Source organism: Equus caballus, chromosome 20 (assembly GCF_041296265.1).
Source record: "Equus caballus isolate H_3958 breed thoroughbred chromosome 20, TB-T2T, whole genome shotgun sequence".
NCBI lineage: Eukaryota > Metazoa > Chordata > Mammalia > Perissodactyla > Equidae > Equus > Equus caballus.
The window spans coordinates 28,781,427-28,790,141 of NC_091703.1; the positions used below are offsets into that span (position 1 = coordinate 28,781,427).

General features: G+C 34.9%; 1 protein-coding gene across 1 annotated transcript; it reads right to left on the bottom strand.

Moving 5' to 3' along the window:
• Positions 1-554: 554 nt before the first annotated feature.
• OR2B2 (olfactory receptor family 2 subfamily B member 2) lies at positions 555-1,523 on the bottom strand. The gene has a single exon (XM_001494303.3). The coding sequence runs from the start codon at positions 1,521-1,523 to the stop codon at positions 555-557; it is 969 nt and encodes a 322-aa protein (XP_001494353.3).
• Between the last annotated feature and the right edge of the window lie 7,192 nt (positions 1,524-8,715).

An 8,715-nucleotide genomic window follows, 5' to 3' on the forward strand; every position in this document is an offset into this window, starting at 1 on the left:
AGAATAGCATGTTTCAATTTGGGAGTGGAAAATATACAAACAAGAGAATGAAAGGTCTAGGCAAAACTGTGGAGGAAAAATCATTGTGGATTTTAGTATTACGCTGATGTGGGAACGGTGTTAAAAATTTAAGCTAGGGCTATGGACCTTATATTTATAATCAAGAGGAGGGGAGTACGGATGGTTTTAGGGACTTCTGTTAGACTCCTACAGTTGAAAAAAAGTTCATGGTGTGTGAATGCATTTGCATGTGTATAAAAATGTTTTGTTTCTTCAGCTTTTTTTATGGTCTCACAGAAGTTTAAGACTCTTCTCCAAGTGTACCAACCAGTGGTATAAAGCTTGAGATCTTGTAAGTTTACACTATTTTAGGGGGTCATAACAGACCAGTTCTCAGGACTTGTGCAATCAATATATTTAGACAGTAGAAAATAAATGTAGTTTTCTATCAATGACATTTTATTTGAGGAAGATCGCCATTATAGTTCTAAGAGTAGTGAGAATAAAGCAATGTGGAGAGAATTACATTTTTAAAATAAGTAAACTTCAAGTCTTTAACGAGGCCTATTATTTGGATATTCCCATTTCTTGATTGATGAGGCCCTTGCAATCGACCTCTTAAATGCTCCCTTTACATCTTTGTTTCTAAGTGTGTATATAAGGGGGTTCAACATGGGTGTGATGATTCCGTAAAAAAGGGACACCATCTTTCCCCGGTCCTTGGAGGCAGGGGATGGTGGTTGCAGATACATATAGATAGCAGTGCCATAAAAAAGTGACACCACAATTAGATGGGAGCCACATGTTCCAAATGCCTTTCGTCGACCTTCAGCTGACCTTATTCTCAACACTGCTTGGACAATAAAAGCATATGATATAAGAATGAGTGCCACGGGTATTAGAAGAAATAGCACACTGATAAAGAATAGTTCAGCCTCATTTGCTGTTGTGTCTACACATGACAGCTTGAGCAGAGCAGGGACTTCGCAGAAGAAGTGATCCACTTCTTTATGGCCACAAAGCGGCATCTGAAGAGTCAAAGTGGACTGCAATACTGAGTTACTGAAGCCACTAATCCAGGATGCAGCTGCCAACTGGAGGCAGAGTCTTTGGTGCATGATCACTGAGTAATGGAGAGGGCAACAAATAGCTACAAACCTATCAAAGGACATGACGGCCAGGAGAAGACATTCAGTGGAACCCAAGGCCAGGAAAATGAAAAGTTGGGCCACACAGCCACCATAACTAATTACTTTCCTGCTGTTGCATATGTTTACCAGCATTTGTGGAACTGTACTTGTGGTATAGCAAAGGTCCAGGAGTGAGAGATTAGTCAGAAAAAAATACATGGGGGTGTGGAGTTTGGAATCCAGACGTGACACGAGAATTATTGCCAAATTGCCAAAGATGGTCAAGATATAGGAAACCAGGAATACCACAAAGAGTGGAAGCTCCAGCCACGGTCTATCTGAGAAGCCTAAGAGGATGAACTCTTGTGGGACACTCTCATTTACCTGATTCATGTTAAATGCTTCAACTCTTGGTTCCCTGAAATATAAACTCAGTGAGTTCATAAACATATTTCTTTATTGTCAGTTATAATCATTTTGCCAAGAATTTGCATAGATTTACAGACTGATGCTATTAATAATGTGAAAAATGTATTGATAACAAAATAAATATCTTTCCAAGTATTTCAAAAGTGTTTCTGTATAATAGCACGTGAGCAAAATGAATTTAAAAATTTTAAAGCATATCGCCAGTTTCCACATTCACAGAATTGACCCTTGACCTTTTGTTTTGTTTTGACCTTTTGTTATTTTCTAAGTTCATTGTTCTCATTTCCTTCTACCTAGATCCCTACTATTAGGTAGACATAGACACAGTTCCTGTCACTTGAATTCATTCTAATTTCTCCTTAATGCCAATAAGATTACCTGTTTGTATGAATTTGTTAAAATTGTTTAAATCTTACTCCCCCTCTTGAAAAAAACAATGTAGACAGAATCTAGTAAGTTATCAGACACAATTTAAACAGATATATCCTTTTTCTTTTGGAAACTCAGAATTCTTATAGGATTATTTATGGAGTAAACATGAAATTTGAAGTGGATGGGCCTGGGCTCATATGTCTAGTCTGCCTACATAGTCGCGTTACCTTGGGAGTGTTTTTTATCCTCTGATCTTCAAGCTCCTCATTTGTAAATAGTGGTATCGATGCAAGAACTCTGGAGTGCTTTGGGCAAAGGCTATTAAGGGCCCTGCATTTTCTGGAGGTACCAATCTGTCAACTCTACCTGCTGAAATGTATTCATTCCAAAGAAATCTTAACAGAACACTCTAAATTATTTTATTATTTTATCAGTATGAAAATATACATTTTTCACTATAACTCATGTTCATCAAAACGTTAGCAATGTCTTTTAATTTTGTTGAACTTATTCTAGAACTGTTAGTCCCCTAAAAAATGTCCCCTTGCTCTCATCTAAGAAATCTGAGATACATAGTCACAGATACAGCTGGGAGATGATGTTCAAATGTATGTTTACATGAAAAAAGGCAGATATTGAACATTTGTAAAGCATGATACCCTCAATTTAAAAAAGAAATAAAGCATATTTTTATATATACATACAGAGAGAAGTACTAATTTATAATCAAAAGTTACGCTGAAGAATAGAGAAGGAAGTACTACTCCTGGGAAATGGGGAGGAGTAGGAGTAAACGAGGCGTTATTTGTAAGTTTACCTGTTTTTCTTCTTTCTAATTTTTAATAAGCAGACATTACTCTCATAATACATTGTTTAAAATCTCCCCACTCACCAATTTACTGTCTGTACCCTGCTCTCAGATTAGCATTGCTTTTGTTTAAGACTTTGATCCCCGAGGGTACAAACCTTTAAAAGAAATTTAACTTCATACTTTCTTAACATCAAGTCTGAATCTGTAAGGAACTTTTCTAAAGGATGATGGGGCATTTTGCATCTAATTGGCTGAAAAACTATTGACAAGTGTGTTTATAGGCATGTGCAGGCACACACACATACCTACAGGCAAATGCGCATATTGTACAGGGAAAATGTTCCTCTGTATGTGTAAAGTAAATTCTCTGAACTCCATTATTCATATTTTAATATATTTGATATTTGGATAGGTCAAGCAATCAATGCACACATTTAATGTGATATTGCATCTTGTCAAAAAGCTGTCATAATCAAAAGCTACTAATCTTGCAATTAATGGCATTTTAGAATTGACAGAATTATATGTATACATGTGATTTTCAGTTTTCTTGCCTGAAAGTTTATTGACTCTAAAGTATCAACTTTGCTTATTCTCTTGTATTCTGTTTCTGTTACTCTTACACATTTTAAACGTTCTACTATATTTCTAAAATTTCTAAACCCATAGTTTAGAATACTTGCCTAGGTGAATACACGTCATCACCACCTTTTAAACCTGTATATTGGTTGACCTTATGTCTGTCATCTCTCTATTGAATTCTCTCATTCCGTATCTGAACTTGAACATTCAAAAAGAGAAGGTTCAACAGAGCCTTGGAAGCATCTTTGTAAGCTGCACTATGGACAGAGTATCAAGACAGAAGAGGTAACAAGAGTTTTAGGCCCAAATCTGCCAGAGAGTCATTAAGTGGACAAATTAGCTAAAAGTTTTGGATGTCACTTTTATCTTCTGTAACATGATGGGGTTGATATTTTCCTTTCAGCATAAAAACTGTTTACTTTTAGGTTTTCTCAAATTATCTCATATCCCTATGACATAGACTTCTAAGTTTCACATAGATACCGTCTTCTTGCTGGAGTATAAGGATGAACGATAAGAGTGATTGTCACAGCTGATACATTGTAACCTAGCTTAGCAATACAAGAAAGTTTGTAAAAGGAAATTTTCCTGTTCATGAAAGATTAATTTTGTGAGCAGAAACTGAATTTATATGTTCAGAGAAGTTACTTTCCCCAGGTCCTAGAGCTGGTAAGTAGCAGACTGAAGACTAGAACCTAAGACTGACCTGCTATAAAGTTCTTATTTCCCATAGAGAATACAAATACATTCAAAATAACATTATATATAATACACATATATATATATGAAGAGTGTATATATTTATATATTCATAGAAGCTGAAGCTGAATGAATCAGATTTTTCCTAGCAGATAATTTTGTCTTTGCTTAGATTTAAAACATATACAGAACATGAATTGAGTGCTTAAAGCACTCAGATTTTGCATAGTGATTTTTTGAAATGTGTTCTACTTACCTCCATTTTAAGCATTGGTGATAGCTCAATTTATTTTTATATCCAAGAAGCCTTGAATTCGAATAAGACTAATTTAAAGTTCACAGATACAATAATGTCATCATATATTATTTAGTTGTAGAACTGGTTTGATGAAATTCATTCAACTTCTTTTAATTACACTCAATTTATGGCAAGTCATGAGGTCTCCATTCAGACACAACTAGAATGACGGTGTCACAGATGGCCAGAATGTGGTGTTCTGGAATCACATCACTTGGAATTAGGGCATCCACTGCTGTTTTCAGAGGTTTTTTTCCAACCAGTTTCGCAAAATGGATCAAAGTATGGCACACTGTCTCTATCAACACTATTGCTGTTGGTTTTGGTCTCTGGCAGAAATCTTAAACAATAAATTGCAAACTCTTCCCCCATAGTTTATAGTAATTCACCGCATACCCAATGGGAGGAGAGAGGAGATCTCTGAAGTGATATTCCTCTTTGCCGTTGATTTGCTCAGCAAACTCTTCCTCCAGGGACTGAATCTTCAACAACTCTAAGACAATAGGAAGGACAATGGGGACTAAAACATCAAACAGAGTTTGAATTTTGTGCTATTGAATTGAGATTAGTATTCGTTTGTAAACTACTCATTGACTTCTCTAAAGCCACTTCTTTCAGGAAGGAATTCTTTATTCCATGTGTAAATTCTCTAAGAATCCATCTGAGGTCATGTAACATTCTCTATATTTCTATATTTCCGTATCAGAAAATAGACTTCTATTTAATTTACCTTAAGATAATCTCTTGTTAATTTGGTTTATGATACATTTCACGTAAAACAGTTTAAAAAATTAATATAGAGACAATAGATCCATCTTTTCTTTCATGGTTTTTTATATTTCTAGGCTTGATTCCTTAAGCTTCTCTTCAACTCAAGGTTGTGTATATACTCTTGTAAGATTTAAATTTTTCTTTCTTTTTATATTAGCGTCTCTAATCCTGCCAGAATAAATATTTATTTTTTATGTCCTATAATATGCAAATTCATTTCAGTTTCTTTTCCAGATGAGTAGATTTGGAAGACATTTATTTATAATTCTGAAAAAGATAAGGATCTATTAAATAGAAAAAACAATTTTTTAACAAATTTGAAAAAAAAAACCCCACAAATGGCCCAATAGGAAAATGACAAATTATAGGAATAGACAATATAGAGAACAGCAAATCCACATGACCAATAGGTATAGAAAATATGACAAAATTCTCAAATAGAGAAGGTTGTATTAAAGTAACGATAAAACTCTTCACCGGATTGGAAGAAAAAGGATAATGGAATTCTATTGCTAATGAGAATGAAGGTAAAAGGCTACTCAGAGATTACTGGAGGAAATTCAAAGTATTACAGGCTTTCTGGGGAAAAATATGGCAATGGCTACTAAAAATGGCATATTTTCTCGACCTAGAGCTGTTACTCTTAGGAATCTTTCCCATAGAAAAGAATCTAACAGTATATAAGGACAAATGGACAATCATGTTTGATGTAGAAATGATTTAATGGCCAAAGATGGAGAAAAATATAGCATGCTTTGATAGAAAATTTGCTAAATACTTAATATATTAACAGAATGGGAAATATTCATCCATGTGAAATAAGGAATTATAGCTCTAACAAATGTCTTGGATATGTTTTCCTGAGGCATAGTTGAATGAGCAAACAGAAATGCAGAAAAATGTACATAACATGGTCCTAATTTTATAAAATAATGATTGAAAACAACCAAAATATGATTTTATTATGTATTGTGTGTCTGTATGAGATTACATGAGAAAATATGTTTTTCCCTAGAACAGCAAGAAAGGCTGCTTCTTAGGTAATTAACATGAATATCCCGGAGAGGGGCAGAGGGCAATATGCAGAGAGGAAGAGGATGAAGGAGCATGAAGAAAAACTGGAAAAAAAACAAATTTAGACTTTGTGTATATCCAAACATTTTTTTTTGATTCTTCAAGCTTTTCGTTAGTTGATTTAAAAGAGCAGAAAGTTAACTTTAACTTTTTTGAAAATTTATTTTTTATTGTTTTTTAATTGAGTTCATAACAGTTTACATCATTGTGAAATTTCAGTGGTGCATTATTTCTTGTCTGTCACCATATAAGTGCTCCCCTTCACCCCCGTGCCCATCTCCCACCCCCCTTCCCTTGGTAATCACTAAACTGTTTCCTTTGTCTACATGTTTGTTTATATTTCGCATATGAGTGAAATCATCTGATGTTTGTCTTTCTCAGCCTGGCTTATTTTGCTTAGCATAGTTCACTCCAGGTCCATCCATGTTGTTGCAAATGGGATGATTTTTCTCTTTTTTTATGGCTGAGTACTATTCTATTGTATATATGTATACAACATCTTCTTTATCCAGTCATCAATCGATGGGCACTTGGATTGTTTCCATGTCTTGGCTATTGTGACTAGTGCTGCAACGAACATAGGGGTACATATATTACTTTAGATTGTTGATTTCAAGTTGTTTGGGTAGATACCCAGTAGTGGGATAGCTGGATCGTATGGTATTTCTATTTTTAGTTTTTTGCGGAATCTCCATAGAGTTTTCCATAGTGGCTGCACCAGTTTGCATTGCCACCAGCAGTGTATGAGGGTTCCCTCTTCTCCACACCCTCTCCAACATTTGCTATTTTTAATCTTAGTGATTGTAGCCGTTTTAACAGGTGTAAGGTAATATCTTAGTATAGTTTTGATTTGCATTTCCCAGATGATTAGTGATGTTGAACATCTTTTCATGTGTTTATTGGCCATTTGTATATCTTCTTGGAAAAAATTTCTGTTCATATCCTCTGCCCATTTTTTGATCAGACTGTTTATTTTTCTATTGTTCAGTTGTGTGAGTTCCTTATATATTATGGAGATTGACCTCTTGTCATATATATGATTTGAAAATATTTTCTCCCAATTGGTGAACCCAATTTCTTCCAATTGGTCTTTTTATTTTGATCCTAGTTTCTTTTGTCTTGCTGAAGCTCTTAGTCTGATGAAATCCCACTTGTTTATTTTTTCTTTTGTTTCCCTTGTCTGAGAAGCCATAGTGTTCGAAAAGATCCTTTAAGTTCGGTGTCAAAGAGTGTACTACCTATATTTTCTTCCAGGAATTTTATGGTTTCAGGACTTATCTTCGAGTCTTTGATCCGTTTTGAGTTTACTTTTGTGTATGGAGTGAGATAATGCTCTACTTTCCTTCTTTTGCATGCGGCTGTCCAGTTTTCCCACTACCATTTATTGAAGAGATTATCTTTTCTCCATTGCATGTTCTTGGCACCTTTGTTGAAGATTAGCTATTGGTAGATATGTGGTTTTATTTCTGGGCTTTCAGTTCTGTTCCATAGATCTGTGTTTTTGTTCCAGTACCATGCTGTTTTGATCCTTATGGCTTGGTGTACATTTTGAAGTCAGGGATTGTGATGCCTCCAGCTTTGTTATTTTTTCTCAGGATTGCTTTAGCAATTCGAGGTCTTTGATTACCCCACATAAATTTTAGGATTGTTTTTTCTATTTCCATGAAGAATGTCATTGGGATTCTGATAGGGATTGCATTGAATCTGTAGATTGCTTTGGGTAGTATGGACATTTTAACAATGTTTATTCTTCCAACCCACGTGCATGGAATCTCTTCCATCTCTTTATGTCGTTATCTATTTCTTTCAGTGATGTCTTATGGTTTTCATTGTATAAGTCCTTCACCTCCTAGGTTAAATTTATTCCTAGGTATTTTATTCTTTTTGTTGTGATTGTAAATGGAATTATATTCTTGAGTTAGCTTTCTGTAAGTTCATTATTAGAGTATAGAAATGCAACTGATTTTTGTAGGTTGATTTTGTACCCCACAACTTTACTGTAGTTGTTAATTATTTCTAATAGTTTTCTGATGGATTCTTTAGGGTTTTCTATATGTAAGATCATGTCATCTGCAAACAGCGAGAGTTTCACTTCTTCACTTCCTATTTGAATTCCTTTTATTCCTTTCTCTTGCCTAATTGCTGTGGCCAAAATCTCCAGTACTATGTTGAATAAGAGTGGTGATAGTGGACATCCTTGTCTTGTTCCTGTTCTCACAGGGGACGGCGTTCAGTTTTTACCCATTGAGTATGATGTTGGCTTTGGGTTTGTCATATATGACCTTTATTATGGTGAGGTAATTTCCTTCTATCCCCATTTTGTTAAGAGTTTTTATCATAAATGGCTGTTGGATCTTGTCAAATGCTTTCTCTGCGTCTATTGAGAGATCACGTGGTTTTCATTGCTCATTTTGTTAATGTAGTGTATCACATTGATTGATTTGCAGATGTTGAACCATCCCTGTGGCCCTGGTATAAATCCCACTTGGTCAGGATGTGTGATCTTTTTGATGTATTGCTGTATTAGGTTTGTCAATGTTTTGTTGAGG